We start from the raw sequence: 25,331 nt of genomic DNA, 5'->3' as shown, positions 1-25,331 counted from the left end.
CGTGTGGTTCTGGTCTGGAATGCATTGCCTGGAAATGTGGTGGAGGCAGGTTCAGTCAAGGCATTCAGGAGGGCATTGGATGACTGCTTGGTGTGCAGGGGAATGACACTAAAACGCAATGCCCATTTGGAGAGTCGGTGCAGAGATGATGGGCCAAATGGCCTTCTGTGCCATAATAATTCTATGATTCTGTGAGGACAGATGTTTGTTTAAACATAGACAATAACCCCAATTTGGTCTGTTCCATGACAGATCTGGGTCAGAAATTGGCGTGCACAATTCAGGTGAGATGATGGCCTAGTGGTATTCTTGCAAGACGATTAATCCAGAAACTCAGCTAATGTTCTGGGGACCCGGGATCGAATCCCGCCACGGCAGATGGTGGCATTTGAATTCAATATAAAAGATCCCGAATTACGAATCTACTGATGACCGTGAAACCATTGTCGATTGTTGTAAAAACCCATCTGGTTCACTAATGTCCTTTTAGGGAAGGACTGCCATCTTTACTTGGTCTGGCCTACCTGTGACTCCAGAGTCACAGCAATGTGGTTGACTCTTGGGTAACTAGGGATGGGCAATAAATGCTGCCCAGCCAGTGACGCCCATGTTCTACGAATGAATCAAAAACACCACATTATTGTCCCAGTGGTACATACATTACCAGGTCACTGAGTAACCCCAATGGGTGAGCGTTATGGTCAATGACTCTATTTCTGGCACTTTCTCTCCTGCAGTCCATGGATGACTCGCCCACTCTGGCTGCAGCACCAGAATCTCAAAGCAATGTCTCTTAAGCTGAACATCTGGCCTCATTCCTGCCTTTTGAAGCCTGCTGAAGTCTTTCCCAAAGCAAATCTCAGCTCTTATCAGTTCTCACGGGAACTACGGGACTAAGCCAACTTTGCAGTATTCAGGATGTTTACATAGCTCTTAGAATCATAGAATCCTCACAGTGCAGAAAGAGGCCATTCAATCCATCGAGTCTGCACCGACTCTCTGACAAAGTAACTTACCCAGGCCCTTACCCTGTAACCTCACACAGTTACCATGGCTAATCCATCTAATTTACACATCTTGGCACACTAAGGGGCAATTTAGCATGGCCAATTCACCTCACCTGCACAACTTTGGACTGTGGGAACATCTGGAGGAAACCCAATCAGACATTGGGAGAACATGCAAACTCCACTCAAATCTTGAGTTCAGACTCAAATCTCCCACACGCTGCAATGCAGAGGTCACAATCGTGATTATCATTAAAAGCTTGTGGGCCCCCCCCCAACCGATCGCTGGCCTCCTTCCAGCCCTGACCAACCGATCCTGTCTGCAGGTTGGTAGAGGGACCCACACCGATCACCCCAAAGCCCTGCGCACAATAGGCCCACCCCCTTGGCACTGTCCCATGCCCGGTGGGCAATGCCAAGGTGTCACTCCAATAGGGTCTCCTGCTAGTTGCCCGAACATGAGGAACTACTCTAAACCCCACCGGAGTGAAATATTCCTGGCAGGGTGGGAGATGCTATCAGGCCCGGAGAATTCAGTCCCAGGCTTGATAATGACATTTGAATTACATTGAAAACAGATTAAAATCTGGTCTTCCCGCTGTTTTCCAGTGTGGTCTCGACCGCAGATGCTCTCTGACATTGGGAGACGAGCATGCGTAGGGAACGCATGCGCGAATCCTGTGAAATGGCTGACACACGCATCTCCCAATCCAACATTCCAAAAAGTTAGCACGTCGCAATGGGAGAATCGGGCCCTTAGTCTAAATATTAGCTGTGTTGGCCAGTATGTAAAGCGAAAGAGGTCTAGGAAAACAGATCATTATGGTCATTATTGATTAATTAATTAAAGTACAATTGCAGTTGGGTTAAGATCAATGTCTACCAAGTGAGAACATACAAAATGACCAGGTGTAGGGACACAGATATAAAATGGGAAGCCAGCCATGCTTCGCACCAGAGAATTACCGTAAAAGGGTGAAGGGGGAACATGTCCATTTACAAATGGTAGCATTCACAAATCTACAACAAGAGAGGATTTAACCATTACCCCATGGCACTCAATGGCTTACCACTGCTGAATCTCCCACTATTAACATCCTGGGGGGGGTTACCATTGACCAGAAACTGAACTAGACTTGCCATATACCTGGCTACCAAAGCACGTTCTGAAGGGCAACAAGGGATGGACAATAAATGCTGGCCAAGCCAACGATGCCCACATAAGACCATAAGCCATACGAGCAGAATTAGGCCACTCGGCCCACCGAGTCTGCTCTGCCATTCAATCATGGCATATCCATCCCGTAATGAATTTAAAAAGCAGGTGTGATTGACACAGCACTGATAGCTGCGCGATTGAGTAATAATAGCTCAGGCATTGCAGGGGGTTGTTCCCCCCCCCCAGGCATCATAGGGGCATAACAGCAGGGAGCAAGGTAGTCAACAGCTGAGTGGCCACCTGACTGAAAAGACGGAATTGACGATGGACTTTGGCCCCCATGGTGATGAGGAGCAGCATCCTGCTCAGGAAAGGTGGAATCTTGGCGTGGGGATCCAGGACAAAAAGGAATCTGCATATGATTTACTGACGAAGGTGGAGCTATCTTGAGATAACCGAAAACTAATGCCACAGGAAATTACGATTGACCAGGCAGATGTCACAGACATCTGTGCCCTCGTCGTGAAAGACCTCACACTCATAGTCCTACCAATAGCTGAGATAATCACTGTGGCCTTGAAGTTCTGCACTTCTGGCTTCTTCAAATGATCAGCCGTGGATCTTGGCAAACGAAAGCACACTCCTGCTGATGCCCTATGTCTGCGTTGGGGTAAAGGGGGAGAAGTTAATTTATTAATCTAGATAAAATGATTGGTGGGAAACAGATTTTACAAATAATCACTGGACAAACTGAATCGCAATTGCAGCATTGATCTGGCATGTTCACAGTTACTCATTTAGTGCTCATCTTCTTTGCTTTTTTTTTTGCTTGTTTCCAGCCATTTGGACTCCCGGAAGTCAGCAGTTGCAGGTTTTCTGCTATTGCTGAAGAACTTTAAAGTATTGGGGAGTCTGGCTTCCAGTCAGTGCACTCAATCTCTCACGGCCAGTCAGGTAACTCATCTGCATTTGTCCTTTTGATTTCTATATTTAATAGCCATGTTAATTTTTTTGTCAAATTTCACAGGCCAGCCCCTTTAGGGGTTAATTTTCTTGTCTTAAGTTTTTAAGTCTGGTTTTTAAAAAGCCTGATATAATAGTGGTTGGTTGATATGCTGTCTGTAATGAGCAGATCTTCTCCTTTGGGAAAAAGGATCAAGAAAATTAAATTCTACTTGTAAGTGGATATGAGTTCGTGCAGATCAAGCAAACCCTAATTGACTTTGAGTTGAGCAGAAATAGCCTGCCATCTAGTGGAATTAATCCAAACTTTGGCTCCTGGTCAGTAGAGCAATGAGATCTGCAGGCTGGTTGCCATGGGGAATGGTCTGAGATAATCAATTACTTTAAAAATTACATGGGGTGGCATTGGGCGGCACGGTGGCACAGTGGTTAGCACTGCTGCCTCACAGCGCCAGGGATCTGGGTTCGATTCCCAGCTTGGGTCACTGTCTGTGTGGAGTTCACACATTCTCCCCGTGTCTGCGTAGATTTCCCCCGGGTGCTCCGGTTTTCACCCACAGTCCAAAGATGTGCGGATTAGGTGGATTGGCCATACTAAATTGATCTTTCGTGTCAGGGGGACTAGTTAGGGTAAATGCATGGGGTTATGGGGATAGGGCCTGGGTGGGATTGTGGTCGGTGCAGACTCGCTGGGCCGAATGGCCTCCTTCTGCACTGTAGGATTCTATGATTCTTACACCACGGACCAAACTTGAATGCTATTTGATCTTCGTGTCTGTTATAAGTTGGGAGTGGCGCTGAAATAATATCTCTTTTCATCTTGTCGCTGTTCAGGTGCAAGTGGATGTGCACATGCGTTACAATGCCTCTGCTAATGAAGCCCTTTGTTTGGAGATCTTAGGCAGCCTGAGGCGCTGTCTTAGCCAGCAAGCTGATGTTAGACTCATGCTGTATGAGGTATTGATGTTAAAGACTGTTCTTGTAATATGTCAAGTTTGATCTTTAAATAAATAACTTAGCACTGACTATCTGAACTGAAAAGAAGTTTTCTTTTTGAACTCTACATCATCAGTTTTTAGATCAATGTTAAAGCTTTCTCTTTTCAGTCAGCAGGGAAGACCTGAACCTGCTGTCAATTCTCACTGCTGTGAATAGTAGTATTGTTAAGAAACTTGTCATTTCTTTTATCTTTGAAGAGGACAGCCTTATTCAATTGATCTCTACTGGGTATGTTGTCAATGTTGCATTCATCTAGCAAGGTTGATGATAATTGATACTGACTGTATTTCCTTCCATACTCTCATTATGGGCAGAATTCTCCCAAAACAATTCTGTGTCGAATTTGTGGGGCAATTGGAGTAATTGACGCTGTTCTTGTCAGTAGGGGTTCACACTAGAAAATCCCACTCTCTGTGCAATACAGAGGCCACCAACGTGAATATCATTAGATTTCAGGGGGTGGGGCCTATTCCCGTCCAGGAGGCTGAAACCAGCAGGCCTCTGCGCATGCGCAGTGGCCCCGACCTGTCAGCCTCCCGATCGCTGGCCAACCTGGGACTCCTGGAATGCTGCTCCATCAATCCCGCCCCCCCCCAACACAACCCGATTGTGGCAACCCCCCTCCCCCTGTCCTGGAGCACCCTGATCTCCAGCCCCCTCCCCCACCCCCCAGGCCTGCCCAAATCACTGGACTCCCTCCTGCCCCCATCACTCCCCATGCAGAGTGGCAGCGGGACCCCCCCCCCCCACACCCATTGATTGCCCCCCATTGGCCCTGCCCCCTTGGCACTGCCACACGCCCAATGGGCAGTTCCAAGATGCCCTCTGGGTGTGGGCACTTTGCCCCTTGAGCAGTGCCAGGTGGCACAGGCTGGCACTGCCAGGTTGCCCATGCCCAGGGGGCACCAAACACCAGCCCCTCACTGTCCGACCCCGGAGAGCGCCGATTGCCCTGTCCTTCACTCCAGTGGGTCGTCCCGATAATTCCCCGAAAGTAGGGACCTACTGTGAACCCTGCCAGCGTGAAATACTCTGACGGGGTCGGAGAATTCAGTCCTGGGCCCGCTAATTACATTAAAAACAGATTTAAATTATATTAAAATCAATTACCTGGTCTTCCCGCCGGTTTCCAGTATGGATCTGACAACCAGAAATCCGGTGCTGGGAGATGCGCTCGCGGTGGGATCGCGCATGCCTGGTCGCGATATTCTCCCACTCCACCTCGCTGCGCTAGGAAATTAGCACAGCAGGGTGGGAGAATTGGCCCCTATATCTTTCACCAGGTTAAAGAGTTGCTCTTTGGTAGTTTGTTTAACTGTTCCGCTCTTCTATTTTTGGAGGGCTTATTTGATGTTCTACGTCGAAATTCGCAACTGGCAGATACCATCTTACAAACGCTGCTTTCACAGGTGAGTGGGTGTGGATAAAAATGGCTCTGGTTTGTCAAGACAAAGGCTTGGGACAAATTACCCAATTGATTTTTTTTTTAAGTGTTCCACCTATTTGTCTTCTGCACTCGGGAAGTAGCCAACCTATTTAATGTTTTCTGCTGCCTTTGAACCAGTTGTTAGGAATCTTTTGAGAGTAACCATAGAATCATACAGTATAGAAGAGGGCTATTCAGTCAACAGTGCTTGTGCTGGCTTTTCGAAATAATTTTCCCTTTGGCTCTACTTCCCTGCTTTTTCGCCATAAGCCCTGCATGTTTTTCTTTTCCAAGTGTCCATCCAGTTCCCCTTTGAAAGTTACTATTGAATCTGCCCGGGAAGTGCAGTCCAAGATCATGAAAATGTATCTAACTTTCTGATTCTTTTGCCACTTATTTTGAGTTAATGATTTCTGGCCATCAGCCCTTCTGCCGGTGAAAACAGTTTCTCCTTTTTACACCCTCAAAACCGTGCACTTGATGGACCAAACGTCGTCCTCCTGCGACTTCCTCACTTTATTCAGTCTCTCCTGAAACCTCCATGTTGTAAGAATAATCATAACCCTACTGAAGGCCTTCACAGTGGTGCCCAGAATTGGATGCAACACTCCAGTTGAGGCCTAACCAGTAATATTTTAATGTTCAACGTAACATCCTTGCTTTTGTAGTCTATACCTCTGTTCATAAAACCTAGGATCTGGCATTTTTTTTTAACTGATTTATTAATCTTCCCTACCACCTTCAAAGATGTGTGTATGTAAAGCCCTAAGTTTCTCTGTTCCTGCACTCCCTTTGATATTGCTTGTCCTTCTTGGACACGCAACTCTTATTGGGAGTGTATAGGTAAAAGGTGGGATTTTACTGGCACTTCCATCCGAGGTTTGTACGATCCCACCCGAGACCAACGGAGAATGCCGTTCTCCGAGCCTCATCCACCCCTGGAATCGGGGTGAGCGTGCCGGTAAAACTCTGGCCAAAAAGTCCATGTTGAGACATATTTGTGTGCACTGATGTGTGTCAGAACCAAACCAGTTGTATGAGAAATAGCAGTGCTGGGGACTGAAATAGCTTCCCCATCAAGTACCCAGTTATCACTAAGGCACAGCATGGGTTGGGTGCAGAGCAAAACTCTACACTGTTTGTAAAAGTACTCATGATGTGGAGATGCCGGCGTTGGACTGGGGTAAACACAGTAAGAAGTTTAACAACACCAGGTTAAAGTCCAACAGGTTTATTTGGTAGCAAAAGCCACACAAGCTTTCGGAGCTCTAAGCCCCTTCTTCAGGTGAGTGGGAATTCTGTTCACAAACAGAGCTTATAAAGACACAGACTCAATTTACATGAATAATGGTTGGAATGCGAATACTTACAACTAATAAATAATAAACTATTGGGTTCATGTCACACTATTTGTAACTCCCACAGTTGCGTGGACCTGCAGAGTTTCACTGGCTGTCTTGTCTGGAGACAATACGCATCTTTTTAGCCTGTCTTGATGCTCTCTCCACTCACATTGTTTCGTTTCTTAAAGACTTGATTAGTTGTAAGTATTCGCATTCCAACCATTATTCATGTAAATTGAGTCTGTGTCTTTATAAGCTCTGTTTGTGAACAGAATTCCCACTCACCTGAAGAAGGGGCTTAGAGCTCCGAAAGCTTGTGTGGCTTTTGCTACCAAATAAACCTGTTGGACTTTAACCTGGTGTTGTTAAACTTCTTACTGTAAAAGTACTCCCAGGCCAGGCACATCATGGGTTAGATGTACCTGAAAGCTCTCACTCCATAGTATTCCATCCTCTGTAAAATGTCTGCTACTACATCAATGTTACTTACTTTTCCATTTCCCACACCAACCATTGGTCTCTCCAATTGTAATTTTAAATTGTAGCCACTTTTGCTGTCAGCCATGAACATTAGAAAGTATCCCATGTAAATTTATGTAAGACCATGCCATGTGATACTCAGACAGGTGGCTTGATTACTGAATGACTTTTACTGATTAGCATAATATCTCCGAGACCTAAAAATAACGGTGTATTGCTGTAACATTGGTATTTCTTATCTTCCCTCAGCTGAAGCGATATTATGAAGTGGAAGAGGACCTGCTGCCACCTTTCAAGCTGGAAGGTTGCATCACCTCTCAGGGAGGCCAGATCTACCTTCAGGAACCACTGGTGATAAAATAATTTGATATGAAATTTGTTTATTGATGTATCTTATTGAATTCAGTGAGAATTGACTGAATTGTTGGAATTTGAAGATTTTTTAAAATGACTTTGCACCCAAAGGCTGCGTCAGATGCTATTCTGGTTCACCTTGGTAAGTTCACTTCTATGAGGAATGAGCCGTACATGTTTGGAAAGTGCAGAGTTCTGCCACAAATCTAAGAAGCTGCTGACCTCAGCTGAAAGTGGTAGGGATGCAACAGTTGATCTCTGTTTTCCCAAGGAAAAGAAGAGTTTGGCTCCTGATCCAGTGACCTTATCTTTCCCCCCGCGACCAGCAAATGCACGTGTAGATGCCTGTTGAGGGCACATTATCTCAGTTGTGTTGTTAAATGACTTGAGTTTGAAAATCTCTGATAGTTGTCAAAGCTTGCACGTGAAATTGGACACTTGGTTGATGTTATTGAGAGCAGCTATTTCCTTTTATACCCCAACAACAACCTTCAGGACAGGTAGGGGGGAAAAAAGTATGCTCTTAATTATGTACAGTAGAAAAGTGGCTTTTACAATGCTCACGATTTTTCACATATTTAGGGTCTGTTGGTCTCAGTTGGCAGCAATTTAATTCAAAAGGTATATGGTTCAGGGGCGGCACGATGCCACAGCACCAGGGACCCGGGTTCGATTCCTGGCTTGGGTCACTGTCTGTGTGGAGTTTGCACATTCTCCCCCTGTCTGCGTGGCTTTCCTCCAGGTGCTCCGGTTTTCTCCCACAGTCCAAAGATGTCCAGCTTAGGTGAATTGGCTATGCTAAATTCTCCCTCAGTGTACCCAAACAGGCACCGGAGTGTGGTGACTAGGGGATTTTCACAGTAACTTCATTGCAGCGTTAATGTAAACCTACTTGTGACAAATAAATAAACTTTATAACTTTACTTTTTTCAAACTCTGTTCCTTAATTGAGTGCAATTTAAACTACTTCTCTCATGCAGAAGTGAGGGAGTATTAAATTATCACACATACTGTCCTTTAGACATGCGGTAAGTTAAACCATAAGATTTCATGGCACTGTTTGAAAAAGAACATAATGGGCCCGATTTTACCAAAAATTCGCGCCCATTTTCGAATCCGAGCAGATCGCGGCTTTACCGACACCCGATTCGGGCGCGGGTCCAGTCCGCGCCCGAATCAGGCGGCCCGACGATTTAAATGCATTAGCATGCATTTAAATCGACTTAATGAACCGCGAGCCCAACTCTACCGCCAAATCCCACTTTACCGTCTTCTGGTCCGTTCCGGATCCGCGCTGTAAGCGACCTGCAGAATAAAAATCCGAAGCGGATTTCTATTCTGCAGGGGAACCTCCGAAGCCCATCCTCCTCGACCATCCTTCGCAGACCCCTCCCCCCCCCCCCCCCCCCCCCCCAATCCATATTTTGAAATATTTTCCCAAATTTTTGACTGTCAGGTTTTTAGTTCCTGCAATTATAATTTTGACAGTATCTTCCAAAGGGAATTCCTCTAATTCTGTGCAATGTTCAGTTGAAAACAAGATGAAAGAAAGGATCCAAGGCTGCTCCAGAGGCAGATTAGCTGCACCCAACGTTTCCCATGCAAATCACATTCATAAGTAGGGGCATATCTGCCATGGAATGTGAGAGAAGAGTTGCCAATACAAACTTCTTTTCACTGTGGTTGATTTCCCAGATTTAGTAATCTCCTTGAATCTTATTTCCAACCAAGTTCCACCACGGGGACAATTCTTCCAAGTTCACCACATGACTCTGAACATTTGAGCACCTGGCTCATGGCTACAAGGACATCAACAATCCAGTTACAGATCACAAACGTATTATACAGGTCACTAATTGCTCACTAGGACACTGTAGTTTAATTACCTTTCCCATAGATAATTAGGCAGCACAAAGAAGATGCTACATTGTTTTCAGTTTGCAAGATTCTCCCAAGTCCTCCCCAGCTCTCTGCTCTCTCTGCTGTTTTTTTCTTTCGCGCCCGGGCGCGCTGCTTCAGATTTTTGTTCGAACTGCGCATGCGCAGTTCAGAGCTCCGATCGTTCCGGCAGCGCTAGGTCCCGCCCACTGCGCGGATCGGACTGGAGCCGGCAAAAAACATATGGGCGCACTGCAAAGAGGATTCCGGGCTCGGATCTGCATTACGCCCGGATCCGGCCCTTAGACTCCAAATGGTAAAATTGGGCCCAATGTCCTGGTTATTATATCTTTCTCAACCAGCACCACTTTTTAAAAAATATTAACCGATCACTCATCTAATTACAGTTTCTGACATGTTGCTGCATGCAAAATAGCTGCCATGTTTATCTGCGCGGCAGTCACAACTTTCCATGATTACTGTTTTGTGCATTTTATTTGATATTTTTCTAAAGATGGAGCTCATAGAATCTACAATGCAGAAGGAGGCCATTTGGACCGTCAAGCCTGCACCAACAAAAAGCCACCCAGGTCCTGTCCTATCCCCGTAACCCTACATCGCCCTGACATTAAGAGGCGATTTATCATGGCCAATCAAACTAACCTGCATATCTTTGAACTGTGGGAGGAAACCGGAGCACCCGGAGGAAACCCACGCAGACACGGAGAGAATGTGCAAACTCCACAGGGACAGTCACCCGAGGCCGGAATTGAACCTGGGTCCCTGGCGTTGTAAGGCAGCAGTGCTAACCACTGTGCCACCGTGCTGCCCCATAAATCTTTCAAATTATTTTTGAGTAATTTTTTTTCTTCAGCTCCTGTGACTCCATTATTTATCTGTGTTTTTTATTTTCCTTTTGGCACAGGCACACCTTCTGTGTTGTATCCAGAACTGCTTGGCCTGGTATAAACAGTCCTTATTGCATTGTCATCGTGGTGATGACAATGATGATGATGAAGGTAGTTTTCAGCATGATTTGGAGGAACAACTGGACTCAATCACTCGAAGAATGATTAAGAGTGAATTGGAAGACTTTGAACTGGTAACTGTTACTGTGCTTTGCACCCACATTCCATTTAGCCCCTGTTCATTTATGCTACCTTGGGGAATATTTGTGTAAAATCTCTTTGGTCTGGGTTGCTTCTTGTTTCAGATGTGCAATTAGTTAATGTAAAAACATTAAACTGCCACTTCATCCTATTTTAGATCAGTTTCTATGGAGCATGTTTATAATCAGATATATTGATGAGCCAACAGATAGCAGCATGTATGAGGGAGAGATACTTTCTAATCAGAGCCAACGTATTACGTGTGTTAGAAACCCAGGCCTATGAATTCACAGTTGAATTCAGACTGGAGCAAAAAAAATGAGCATTGAAGTTACTTGACCCATTGCGTGACACATTGCTGGTACCAAGAGTCATCAGGCAAGCCCCTATGATAGTCTCTACAAACACTTCTTTAATAAAGCTTTCTTTTCATGAAAAGAATTTTGTGACTATCTGACCCATTTGCATTTACCTATTTAAAGTCTCCTATTTCCCAACTAGTTTCCGAGCCATACCATGAGAATGCTTTCAATGTTAGGTGCTTTAATTTTATCTGTAATCTCTTGCTTAAAACCTTATCAAATGCTTTGTCTTTTCCTGCTTTAGGACAAATCGGCAGATTTTTCATTAGCGTCCAATGTTGGCATAAAAAATAACATCTACGCCGTCCTGGTAATGGGAGTGTACGAGGTTCTGATAGAACATAATTTCATAGCCAGCAACTACAGGTATGATGCTAAAATGCTCCATTGCATTTCTGAAAACTTATATCTTAGTGCTCACATACAATTAATTTGTTTGAAGTATGGAAAGTTATGTCAATAAACATAGCAGCCATTTTACAAAGTTTTAAGATCCCATGAATAACATGATTTTGATTGTATTAATGAGGGAGGAAAGATGGTCAAACCTGAGAGGACGACTGCGTTTAAAGTTTACCTGAGTTAGGGGAACAGAGGGAGTGAGCTATGGTTTAACGTCTCCCCCAAAGGATGGTAACATCCAAGAATGTACTACCCCTTAAGTAGTGCATTAAAGTGTTAACCTAGGTAATGTGTTCAAGTCCTGGACTGATGCTGAGAGTAGGAATTGAGAAGTATGGTGCATTCCATGAAAAATAGCTTAATGACCATTTCCTGTTCCAAAAATGTGTTAATGAATTGTCCATAATGCATGAGTGAGTGATTGTGCTTGGTTTGCTTTTCTTAAAAAAAAGCAAAGTATTTATAGCTAAAGGTATTGATAATGTTTGATAAGTTGTGAAATTTCTCTCCCCGTAAGTATGAGTGCAAGTATTTGTCATATTATCAACTTCCAACAGGTTATACAGCCTTTAATAAAAGTCCATGTTGCAGCATTTTTGTTTGAATGTTATAATGTGCATGCTTTTAAAATTAAATTTTTATTGAAAAATTTACAACACCGTTGGAGACCATTTGGCACATCATGGGTGCGATTTTTCTGCCCCACTCTGCTGGTCGAGTAGCATAGCAGGGAGGGAAATATAAGCAGGAGGCCTATAACTGGAATCGTACCTGGAATCCAGCCAGTCGTGATCTTCCCAGGCCACTTTTATTGACATAATCAGCCTTGCGCTGGAGAATGGCGGGAGGCTGATTTTAATATTCATGAGTTAACTTAAATGTCTTTAGTGAGCTCTGGATGCAATTATATCAGCTCACTTAGGTTTCCGACCTTGCCGGTGGAGGTCCACGCCAGCGGGCACCAGATCTGATGGCCTCACTCGTGGGACGGGAGGCGATTGAAGCCAGCCGGGTGGTCGTGGGTAGGGCAGTGCACCTCAACTAAATCTCCCTTCAGCCTCCTCTATTCCAAAGAAAACAACACCGACCTTTCCAATCTTACCTGATAGCTAAGATTATTAATTCCTGGCCACATCTTCATAAATCTCCCTTTTACCCTCTCTAAAATGATCACATCTTTCCTGTAATGTGGTGACCAGAGCTGTTAGCAGTATACTAGCTCTAGCCTAACTAGTGTTTTACACAGTTCTAGCATAACCTCCCTGCTCTTATATTCTGTGCAATGTTTTGAGTTTCATGCATTCATTGCCACTGTTCCCTAATCCTGCAAAGCAGAATGTTGATGAATTTTTGTGTAGCTTTTTGTCATATATCCTTTTGAATCATTTGAGTTTTATGAATCACTGTAATAAAGTTCCTAATTGCTCAGTAGGTAAATGTATTGTGTGATGTGACACTGAACTGTCCAGAGTAGGAAGGTCCCAGATTTGTTTTGCTGGTCTGTACTTAGTCAATCTGTCTCAGCTTCGGATGATGATAGAGGCACTACATTAGCCTGCACATCCACATCTTAAGGATGGAGAAAACTGGCTGTAGTTAACAATCTTGATAGCTGTCTTATGAGCCCATTGTGGGTGAGAGTCGAATTAGGTCTAGCTATGGTGGCCCCGAAGGGGTTAAAGTCTCCACCTCACCCCTTTCTAACCCTTATTACCTCTACCACAAAGACCACAGTAGTTCAAGAAGATGGCTAACCACCAACTTCTCGAGGGCAATTAGGAATGGGTGATAAATGCTGGTCTTGCCAGCGATGCCCCCATCACATGAATGAATTTAAAATGATAAAATATATTAACTTCACAAACAGAACAGCCGCCTTTACAACTTTGGAACTCTAATACTGGATAAATTGCTCTCCCGAGGAACTGGGGAGATAATTAGAAGAAACTTTAAAGGAAACGGAATTCTTCCTTATGTGATTTCATGAATCTGCCTGAATTCGTTCTGTTGTCTGATAATTGGTTGGTCTACCTCACACTGACTTGAGCTAGATCTGGAGCCGTTAGAAATTGATTCCTATCTGTTTACACCAACTACACTTTCCTGTAAAATTGAGAGGCAAAATTAGAGCATGTGTAACAAAACCAAATATTTCTTCTTTGTGCATTGAATAAACTTTGTTAATATTTGTTCCTTCCTAGACCTCCTGAATTATTCTCTCAATATTTTAAGCCATTTCACAAATAAACCACGTTTCATGCAATAATTTATGAGATTATTTTCATCTTGCTGTAGTATGAACCGATTTGAAGATGTTATCAGCCTTTTCAACCGTTACCACAAGCTTTCGGACCTTTTGAAAGATAAATCTCGGAAAGGCAAATCCCCCTCATCCAGTAAAACAGCCAGGAGTCTTCTAAGCTTCAGCTTTGTCTCCTGTTTACTGACTGCACTTTTCAGGTAATACAACCCTACTCACTGTCTTGCAAGTCGAAGTGTTATATACAGCAACATTTTTGTGCATGTATGAGATTTCCCCGCCTTATAGAGAAATACGCAATATGCTGTGCAACACTTGGGTTTAGGTTAAATCTTAACAGTAAAAGCAACTGTGTGTTTCACAAATGCAGCATTTTTGGGTTGAAGTGACTTATATAGTTTAACAGTCAAGACTACCAAAAACATGCATACTCCATCTCTTTTAAGAGGATCAAGTTATGAACACAAAGGCCAAAGCTTTGTTGGCTTCTCCTGTCCTTCTCTCTGGAACAACTACGAAACAGACCCACCTCGTTAAGTCAATTTTATCTCACGTTAGTGGAGTTAGCTGTTGTTGCAGTTAAGCAAACTTGCCATTAGCTGGTGAAAAAAACAGATGAATGAGGTACACCTGAAAACATTGGAAATCCGTGGCAGGTTTGTTAGAGTTTGGGATTAAAAATGAAACGCAAGAGTCCTAACCAAAAAATTATCGTGTTTTTCTTTCAATTGCTATCCAACTTGCTGTACATTTCCACCATTTTCATTCTTATGATGCAACTGCATCTGTTTCTTCTTTTCTGATTCTTATTTTGATAAAACCCCACAAATCACGACTTTATCTCCTATATTTAGAAAAATGAAAATGCCTTGGAGTGCAGCTTACTGCACATAATGTAAAAGGACTGTTACCAAATGTCTCATTGCTGTTCCAGCTACCCAGTTTTTGGACGAAGCAGGACAATTTATGACACTATTTTCTTTTCAGTTGGAATGTGTCTTTTCTTTAGTACAAGAATTAGCAATGTTTTGTTTCTCCTGAGTGGATTACTGAAAACAAAGTAAAGGATAATTGTGTGTGTATGCACAGTTTTCCAATTTCATTTTAGAAATTTGAAGAGCTTTAAATATTTTTTCCAATTAACTTGCCTTCATCTCCTGAAATTAGTGGCTTTTGCTGGGATATGAGTGGGATTAGACCTCTTGAACTTGTCATGAAGGCCATTTGTCTTTTGTGAGCCTAGATTTTTTATTCGTTCATGGGATGCGAGTGTCATTTATTGCCCATCCTTGAGAGTGGGCCAGACCAGGTAAGGATGGCAGATTTTCTTCCCAAAAGGACATGAGTGAACAGGATGGGTTTTTACAACAATGAACAATGGTTTTATGATCATCAACTTTTAATTCCAGATTTTTATTTGAATTCAAATTTCACCATCTGCCGTAGTGGGATTTAACCGGGTCCCCAAAGCATTACCCTGGGTATCTGGATTACTAGTCCAGCGACAATACCATTTCGCCATCACCTCCCTATAAGTCAGTGATGACAGGCTGCTCATCAATGGGGATCATTGCAGCTAAATCCTGTGTTTGGCTGACATATGCACAGTTTCCAGCTATGGTTGCTTGCCGGATAGAAGTCAGGGACAGAAAACTGGGCTCACTTTTTTTCCCCCTCCACTAATCCAAGAAGAGCATTTGTAGCATTGTAACTTCTCTCCTGTCTGAGAACACTTAACCCAATCACACCCACACATGCGCACATGTTCAAGTTGCAACTTCCAGGCCTGCAAGGGTGGTACTAGTCCTTCAGGAATTAAAAAGTTTTTGTTTCTCATCTTTAAAAAACTCCTGCATGTATTTGGTTCCTATCAATCTTTGTCAAAGAACAATATTAGAACAGAACTCGGACATTCAGCATTCCTCAAGTATGTTTCACAGTTTAGTTAGCTCATGGCTGATGCATCAGCTCCATTTACGGCCTTTGCTACATTTCCCTTGATAGCTTTACCTTAAAATTTATGAATCTCAGTCATAAAAATTTTAATTAACAATATGTGCCAGAGATCAATGTTATAATTGCTAAATTAATTAGAATTTCCTAAAAGAGCTACTTTTTTCCCCCCTCCCCACAAGGGATAATACACAGAGCCACGGAGAGAGCCTGTCTGTGCTGCGTTCCAGTAATGAGTTTATGCGATATGCAGTTAGTGTGGCCTTGCAGAAAATACAGCAACTCGAGGAGACAGGACAGACCGATGGACCAGACGGCCAAAATGCTGAGAAAACATTCAAATACCTATGTGAAGTCACCCGGTAAGACAGCAATTTCAAACATCTACAAGGTTACGTCACATCATGATGTTTTTGCTATTTCAAAACACTTCTATGGTATTATCTTGTCAAAACAGTTTAATTTTTACCAAGAAAAAAGAAAACAGCCAATATGGTAAATCTAAAATAAAACAGGGAATGCTGCAAGTGGTTCAGCCAGCATTTGAAAGGGAAATAGATTTACTGTTTAAGGTTCTTTGAAGGATCTTGCCTAGAATTTAAATTTTTACTTTCCAAATCCTGCTATTTATGCTGTGTATTTCTTGCACCTTCTGATTTTTATTGAGAATTAAGTTTATTTTTCATTGTCTACCATTCAAACAGCAAAATAACTGGCATTCTATCAATTTATAGCTGGTACCAGCAAATGAGATTGTTTGTTGAACAGTGAAGTGATTAGTATCATTGTCAACATTTATCTGATGCTTGGTAGAGTTCTACTGTGGAGATACACATCGATCCCATCAGCAGTGGAAGAATCTGGGAAGAAAGAGAAAGGAAGGACTATTTCGTTACTCTGTTTGGAAGGATTACTGCGCATATTTAACACAGTGCAACTCAGGTACCCGAACAAGATCCAGCAGTTCCTGAGTGCAGTAGGTAAGTGGGCATAATTTGAATTTTGTGTTTAATCCTTAAGATATAAAATAATATCATGTGGGTCTGCATATGTTATGGCTTTCAAACATTTAGTGAGACTGATTGGATCACCAAAATTTGGATATTACGAACCTTCAACGTTCAGCCAGGTTCTTGTAATGCTGTATTCCACTGGAACGTGTTTATGAAATGGTTCTTTCATGTTAAAATGCATGAAACACTGTAATAAATTAAATAAAGCTGAGCGCCTACATAATAGGTTTCACTCAGATCAGTTGTGTTAGAAAGTTGTGGATTTAAATTCTACTTAAGCATATTATCTGGCTGGCACTTCAGTGCAATACTGTGTTGTGGAGATGGCATCCTTTGGATAAGATGTTAAACGGAAGCCCTGTCTATATATGCAGATCGACAATTAAACCCTATGGCAATCTTAGAAAGAAGATCAGGGAGTTGGTCTGGTCAGTACTCGTCCCTCATTTATTATGACTAGCCCCAGGTGGGGTTCCCCAGCAGGTTTGGTGGTATCTGGAGAGAAAGAGAGTTAACATTTTTGAGGTGATCTTATGAAAAAAATTCTAAGTCCAGAACGAGTGTGAAAATGGGACAGTTTCAAATCTGTTCCTTCAACGAGTTTGAATGTCGAATCTTATGCACTTAGTGCATTACAAAATGCTGAAAACCATTTCTCGCTTGTAGGGGGTGGGGCTTAAATTGCCAGAAAGCTTGCTGATAGCAGCAAAGGGTGCAATTGCGCATGTGCACGTCTCTCAGCTGAGCCTCTGCCGTTTTCAGCTGGCCTCCATGACCTAAAGCAGGCCCCACCCCTCCAGCTACTGCGCAGGCCCGTGGCCTATCACGAGCCCCCTCCCCCTTCACACCGATTGCAAATGTAGACTGGCAGCGGTTTTTCAGAAATGGTAAGATTGCTGCCTTTGAGTCCGTGTGGCTGTGGTTATACGTATGTTTGCTGTTTCTGCAATCTTGTTTGCATAACATCTGACAATTATATTTCAAAATCATTTGTTGGTTTAAGTGCCTTGAGATGTTTCTGAGACACATAAGATGCTGCATAAATAAATGCAAATTTGTTCTTTCTGACTTGCTTTCCTTCCTTCCATTGATGTTGTAAACATACTGCAAGTTGTTGGCTTTAGGCATCCTGGTAAATGTGTGTAGTTTTCCTTTTCCTAAATTACTTGTATATTGTGTTTCACTATGTTCAGCTGACTGTGTCCCATTGTGGTGATTTGCATTTATTTTACCTTGAAGTAAAAACTGATTTGCAAAAATGGAAATTTCAGTTTGAAGCTTTACTCTTTATCAAATCTGATCTGCACCCCACCTAGGAATGTTTGAGGAAGCATTATAGAGGTAGTTCTATTCCGCAACCCTTTTTCCAGTACATTGATGATTCTATTTGTTCTACTTCAAGCTCTCATCTGGAACTGGAAAAATTCATCAGCTTTTGCTTCTAATTTCTACCCCCTCTCTCCTTCACATGGTCCATCTCTGACCCTTTCCTTCCTTGACTTTCCCCATTTCCGGTGATAGATTGTCTATCAATATTCATGTAATCCCACCAACTCCCACAGCCAGCTCAATTACACCTCCTCACACCCTACTTGTAAGAACTCCATTCCATTCTTCCTAGTTTCTCCATCTGCTTCGCATCTGTTATAATGACACGACCTTTCATAATAGCGCTTCTGATGTGTTGTCTTTTTTCCTCAGCCAAGGATTCCCCCACACTAGTTTCACTGACTGTCTCAACCCTGTTCTACCCAGTTCACTTTTGCCCTCACCCCTTCCCCTTCCTCCCAGAACCACAATGGGGTGCTCTTTGTCCTCACTTTGCATTCCACCAGCTTCTGTATTAAAACATTCATCCTCCACTATTTCTGCCAACTCCAGCCTGTTGCCATCATAAAACATGTCTTCCCCTCATCTCACCTGTCATTTTCTCTGTAACACCCTGGTCCACTCTTTAATCACATCCCAAACCTTAACCCTGTCTCACAACACAACGCCTTCCCATGCAATTACTTTCCCCTTTACCTCCACTCTCCTCACTGTCCAAGGCCCCAAACACCCCTTTCAGGTGAAGCAGTGATTTACTTGCACACCATTCTGTACAGTCTGCTGTACTTGCTGCTCACAATGCAGTTTCCTCGACACTGGGGAGACTAAATGCAGACTGGGTGACTGCTCTGCAGAAGCTTTGCTCAGTCTGCAAGCGTGATCCTGACCTTCCTGTCTTTTGCCATTTCAATTCATCATCTTGCTCTCATGCTCAATTTTCTGTTTTCGGCCTGCTACAATGTTCCAGTAAAGCCCACGCTAGCTGGAGGAGTAGCACCTCACCTTCCAATAAGACACTTTACAGCCTTCTGGATTTAGGTCCTCCATTTTGAATATTTTCCCCCCAAAGTGCCAGTCTGTATCTTCTTCTCGTGTTTTTGCCTTTGGACCCCAGCACTGACCCTTTTCTGCTATTAACACCCGCTCTGGACCAAAACGTTAGTCTTTAATACTATCATTAACACTCCCTTTGCCTTGTGCTCCATGACATTTTTCTCATTTATTCTCTCCTGTCCTCCAACCTATTCCTGACCTACTTTCCTCCACCTGCCCCTGTCCAAATTTTCAACAGCATAAAATTCATCACAGTTCTACCTCTCTCCAGTTCTGAAGAAGAGTCATATTGGACTCAAACGTTAACTCTGCTTTTCTCTCCATAGATGCTGTCAGACCTGTCGAGGTTTTCCTATATTTTCTGTTTTTATTGTCGAGGTAGTATTACTCTGCCTCCAGCTAATATTTGTCACTGTTCTGGGAGTGCTTGATGCATCCATTGGGTCCTTGAAGACTAGTTAATGAGAGGTACCTGCCATGCCGATGGAACACTAACCCTTCAGGAGAGTTGGAAATTGAGAAATACGTTTTGTCTTATTTTATTTTTAGATCTGGTGAGTGATGAGGAAGGAGAACAAGAGAACATCAACATTACAGAGAAAGCAGCTTTCCATATCAGACAGTTCCAGGTAAGTTTCTTGTGCTTGATGCTGCTTTTAAATCGGAACTGAGCAACTTTCAATGGCATTAATTGCGCACCTGCAGCAATCTATAAGAAATATATCTTGTGTTTCTAATTATGGGCATGTGAGACCCCCCCATTTTCCATTCACTCTCCACATTAAGATATGTTTGTTCTGATCCATTTGCTGTCAGAGATCCCTTGTGACACAACTGAGTGGGGATGAAGAGGATTTTAACAGCAAGGAAGCGCAGCTTTTAGTGAACATACTGTCAACACTCTCTCGGCTATTAGAACCCACATCTGAACAAGTAAGTAAACATTAACTCTGACAGCTCTTTCTAGTTGAAAGTCATAAAATGAGTGAAAGTAATAAAAGATTCTCGAGGTTTTCTCTCGTTTTGTGATTAGATGAGGAATATTACTACCAGTTCTCACTGGAAGTGACCAGTGGCTCCAGTAAGCACTCCTATGCCAGATACAGCTAGAGGAAGCTATATCCTGTATCTCCTCTGCTCCTCCAACATTCTGCACCTACCCCAGCCTCAAAAGAGTGGTCACTCGTGCAAAAATATAGAAACTAGGAGCAGGAGTAGCCCATTCATATGATATATTCATATGAGGAGAATTAATATCTGAATGGTGGTAGTTTAGGAAAAGGGGAAGTGCAACGTGACCTGGGTGTCATGGTGGAACAGTCGCTGAAGTTTGACACGCAGATACAGCAGGCGGTGAAAAAAGCTAATGGCATCCTGGCTTCATAGCAAGAGGATTTGAGTATAGGAATAAGGATGTCTTGCTGTAGTTATATAGGGCTTTGGTGAGGACACACCTTGAGTATTGTGTGCAGTTTTGGTCTAGTCTGAGGAAGGACATTCTTGCTATTGAAGGAGTCCAGCGAAAGTTCACCACACTGATTCCTGGAATGGCAGGACTGACATATGAAGGGATACTGGATTGACTGGGCTTGTACTCACTGGAATTTAGAAGAATGCGAGGGGATCTCATAGAAACATATAAAATCCTGATGGGACTGGACAGGCTAGATGCGGGAAGAATGTTCCCAATGTTGAGGAAGTCCAGAGCTAGGGGTCACAGTCTAAGAATAAGGGGTAAGCCATTCAGGACTGAGATGAGGAAGAACTTCACTCAGAGAGTTGTGAACCTGTGGAATTCTCTACCACAGAAAGCTGTTGGGGTCAGTTCGTTAGATATGTTCAAGAGGGAGCTGAATGTGGCCCTTGTGGCTAAAGGGATCAAAGGGTATGGAGAGAAAGCGGGGGTGAGATACTGAAAGTGTATGATCAGCCATGATCATATTGAATGGTGGTGCAGGCTCAAAGCGTTAAATGGCCTACTCCTGCACCTATTTTCTATGTTTCTATGTTTTTTTCCTATGTCTCTCCATCTCCCACAACAGTTACTCTAATATAGGTTCTTGGAAATTCTGTCCAGTTGGTGATTAAGGACAGCTTGTGCTGTGAGTCAATGTCCACGAGGAACTGTACTAAAATTGTTCCAAGCAGATTTCACTTGAGCCGCTTAGCAGATAGAGAAGTTTTTTTTCTCATGATTCTGGGTTGATTTTGAACCCTTGTGCCAGAGGTCATAACATCATCCAGTCTTTTGTTTCCCAGAAGTTACAATCACTATACATTCTGCAGCAAAGGGTCTCTATGTATCAAGAGATTCAGAGTTTTTGTAATTGTGTAAGTACTACATTACATGAGCATGAAAGATTGGTAATCCCTTGAATCATGTTGCTTCAAAGTAATATGTGGGCAACTTTTGGCCTCTGTTAAGTAGTAAGTAACACATTACACAAAAGCTGTTTCTGATCCTCACTCCTGTGAGAACACTATTTAATGCTGGCGGACTTAAGTCAAGCTTGGTAACTTACTGAAGTAATAAGATGGAGCTGTACCCATATTAATTTATGCTTTCATTGCCTGCACAGTGAAAGCTAGTTTCATGTCTCTCCAATTGAACAGTAAGAAGTCTCACAACACCAGATTAAAGTCCAACAGGTTTATTTGGAATCACGAGCTTTGAGAGCGCTGGTCCTTCATCAGGTGGGTGATGAAGGAGCAGCGCTCCGAAAGCTCGTGATTCCAAATAAACCTGTTGGACTTTAACCTGGCGTTGTGAGAATTCTTACTGTGCCCACCCTAGTCCAACGCCAGCATCTCCACATCATGGCTTTCCAATTGAACACTCTGGTCCTCCCAGCAAATAGAAGGCCCAATGCATTGTTCAAGGTAGAGAGGGAGGCATTTTAAGCAGGTGAAGCTGAGGGGAAAGAAAAACTGCTTGTCCATTTGGCAGATGCCTTCACATGCTCTGCATGTTTATCAGTTTCTAGTAATATAGGATTGCCCAGGAAGCAGAGGGCTGGTAGATCACTTTGGCAAAATCTGCCTTCTGTTAACCAGTCTAGAGTGTTACTTTATTTATGTAACTCTTCCCCCCCGCCCCTCCTCCCTACCCCCCACACACACAGACACACACACACACCCTCCAGTTGTCTTGCTCTTCTGTGTAGAAAATTGCAACCATGTTGCATAGAGCTTTAAAACAACAGTAAAGGCCTATTTTGCGTTTTTTAAAAATCTGATATACAGAGGAGAAAGTAACTTGGAAAAGCAGACAGGTACTTAAGAAACATGGCATAATGACACAGTGAACAATTTCACAAAAGTAGTCACGATAGAGGTATTCTTGGAATAGCAACACTGATTATATCCGTTTCTGTACACTAAATATGTTGCTATGACAATGCCAGTTTTCTTTGGCAGACTGTTAGTTTTATCATGTTGGAACTGAAAAATGCAAAAGAAAGAGTTTTTATTAAATGTGTGCAAGTTTATTTGTAGTCCAAAACATTTATATTCTATATTAATTTGTTATGGTGAAAGATTTAGTGATGACATCAGCGAAACGTGCATCATTTGATCTACCGTTGATTTATTGTGTTTTGTTGATAGTTTGGCCAAATGTTAACTTGGACAGTAAAGATTTGCAAGGAAAATAACCTAGGTAAGAGTACATCAGACACATATATTCATAATATTTAAAGATAAAATGGAAAATGCTGGAAACGAGAAACCAGTCCATCAGCATTACAAAGGGAAAAGACAAGTAATATTTCAATCGTAACTCTGCATTGGACCCAAAGCAGACTTGCAATAAATTGCCCTTGGTATATTCTTTGTTAAATATGGATTTTTAAAATTAGATTTATGAATATTTTTCTGGAGTTAAGCTCTGAATATTTCAGGTTCCTGACTTTCCAGAACAAAAGTGGCTGTGTCCTCTTCGGAGGCAGATGCATAATGGACTTTCAGCACATTATCTGTAGTGATTTCAAAATGATACAGTTAACAATTTCAACAAATGAACCCCAAATAAAACAAGATATCAGACCTATTTCTAAAATTTATGCTGCCTTCAAATGTTTCTCTGATTGGGATATAATACAATATCAAACCATGTTGGCTCCACAGAAGATATACATTTCTGCAAAGCATTGATGAGTATGATGTTCAGTCTGCATGTGCTTCACAAGTGTCCAGTGAGCTTGCTACAAGAGATGTGTCGAGATATCCACAGTTGCCTGGGGGATATTGATCAGGTAAGGACCTTGTGCAAGGAAATATGGGACATAGCGGGATCATTTGGCCCAGTTGGTCTGTTCTTCATCCAGTGCAATAAGCATCATCTGTACTGTCTTGGACTTGATATATTATTGGAGCAGGCTGACCTTCTCATACATGGTACTACCTCGGTGAAACCTCAAATTTTATGGACTTCCCATTTACAAACAGCCCACTAGAAACCAGAAAGGAAGCTTTCACACTGACATCACCAAAAACAGTTAGCAATTCACGCAGAAATTTCGCTCATATCAAAAAACTAATGTTGATGTCTAACTGTTGGCAAATTCAACCACAAATCGGGCAAATAAGCAACCAAGGAATGTGACAATACAAAATGTGTGAGGGTAGACTGTTTCACATTCCATTCATCAGGTGAGCCAGGAGTGTGCTAGAATACTCTACACTTGCCTGGATGAATACAGTTCCAACACAATGCATGGTAACGCCACCACCTGCAAGTTTCCCACCAAGCCATACTGGCTTGGAACTATATCGCTGTCCCTTCATTATCGCTGAATCAAATTTCTGGAGCTCCCTCCCTAACAGCACTGCAAGTGTGCCTGCACCCTCTGAACTGTGGTGGTTCAAGAAGGTGGCTCATCATTACCTTCTCAAGGGCAATTAGGGATGGGTACTAAATGCTGGCCCAGCCAGATACACCCGCATCCCATGAAAGAATAAATTAAAATAAATACGCCAAAGGAAATGCCAGACTTTTGCATTAATCTTTCGGAGAAAGAGTTTTCGGACTGAAATTGAGGACTACAGGTTTATCATACTGAACAAAACTCAACTTCTCTTGGAAGCTATAACCAAATCAACATATGGCAAATGACCCTTTTAGAATGATAAAACTGCATCAAATGCTTTGACTTTCAAAGATTTTCAAATTATTGTCACTGGACAGGGAGTTTTATAATAATCAGATTTTTCGCCTTCATTTGACATACTTTTAAGGGGCGTCTGGACAAATACATGAACTGCTTGGGGATAGAGGGATATTGGTCCCTAGAAGGGGTTTTAGTTCACATGGGCAGTATGGTCAGTGCAGGTTTGCAAGGCCGAAAGGCCTGTTCCTGTGCTGTAATTTTCTTTGTTCTTTCTGTGTCTGTTTCTTCGCATTTTATTTCTATTGGTGTTTTTTGCTCAGCGAGGTGTCAGGCAACAAAAAATGTTTTATCGAGGAATATAAAAAGGAATGGTAAAGATTTCTACAGATCCATAAATATGAAAAAAAAGCAAGATAGGAATAGGGCCATTAACGGCTAAACATGATGAACTTGCAGATAATGACTATAAAATGGCAGAAATATTAAGTCATTATTTTGCCTCAGAATGACATGGGACATGACATTAGAAGAAAGTTCAAAAAAGATGAAAACATTTAAGGTAGAAAGAGGAGAGATAACCGATAAACTAATAAAATGTGTATAAGATAAAATCACTGGTCCTTATTGATTGCATCTAGGCACACTAAGATAAGTTAGGGAAGAGAAAGCAGAGACACTGTTATCTGTATATATAGAAGCTTGGTAGAAAAGGGAATAATGCCAGAACACAAGTGGACAGTAAATGTGATTTTTTTTTTTAAAAGGGAGATGGAACAAATTCACGGAACTATATAACAATTAGTTTATCACCGGTGGTAATAAAGATATTGGAATCTTTAATCAAAATTATAGTAGAAAAACATCAAACAGCTGAAAATGTAATAAAGATTATTCAGCATGCATTTCATGCCTAACCTAAAGAATTTAGTAACTTCATTGCAGTGTTAATGTAAGCCTTACTTGTGACTAATAAATAAATAAATTTAATTATTTAAAGAAATAATAGAGCAGACAAGGGTTATGTAGTCGACCTCAAATGCTATCAACAACAAACTCCGCTATTAACTCCGGCTAATCTGAGGAAACTCTGTACATGATGCTATGGTTTTGAACAGAACTAGAGGCCAGCTGAT

The 25,331-nt window shown here is 42.4% G+C and overlaps 1 protein-coding gene across 3 annotated transcripts in view; it reads left to right on the top strand.

Annotated features, from left to right (window-relative positions):
* The window catches only part of fanci (FA complementation group I), a 69,276-nt gene that overhangs the window by 25,751 nt on the left and 18,194 nt on the right, over positions 1-25,331 (top strand). For all 3 annotated transcript variants that reach the window (XM_078241308.1, XM_078241310.1, XM_078241309.1), the window contains 13 exons: positions 3,006-3,120; positions 3,964-4,086; positions 5,469-5,537; positions 7,627-7,728; positions 10,535-10,711; positions 11,325-11,446; positions 13,778-13,942; positions 15,878-16,057; positions 16,509-16,675; positions 19,640-19,719; positions 19,907-20,023; positions 22,697-22,748; positions 23,216-23,343. In XM_078241308.1, the coding sequence (XP_078097434.1) occupies positions 3,006-3,120; positions 3,964-4,086; positions 5,469-5,537; positions 7,627-7,728; positions 10,535-10,711; positions 11,325-11,446; positions 13,778-13,942; positions 15,878-16,057; positions 16,509-16,675; positions 19,640-19,719; positions 19,907-20,023; positions 22,697-22,748; positions 23,216-23,343 (1,597 nt within the window). The remainder of the gene's footprint in view (positions 1-3,005; positions 3,121-3,963; positions 4,087-5,468; positions 5,538-7,626; positions 7,729-10,534; positions 10,712-11,324; positions 11,447-13,777; positions 13,943-15,877; positions 16,058-16,508; positions 16,676-19,639; positions 19,720-19,906; positions 20,024-22,696; positions 22,749-23,215; positions 23,344-25,331) is intronic.

Source organism: Mustelus asterias, chromosome 24 (genome assembly GCF_964213995.1).
Source record: "Mustelus asterias chromosome 24, sMusAst1.hap1.1, whole genome shotgun sequence".
Taxonomy (NCBI): domain Eukaryota; kingdom Metazoa; phylum Chordata; class Chondrichthyes; order Carcharhiniformes; family Triakidae; genus Mustelus; species Mustelus asterias.
Note: the sequence above shows the minus strand (reverse complement) of the source record. Positions and strands in the feature narration are given on the sequence as shown.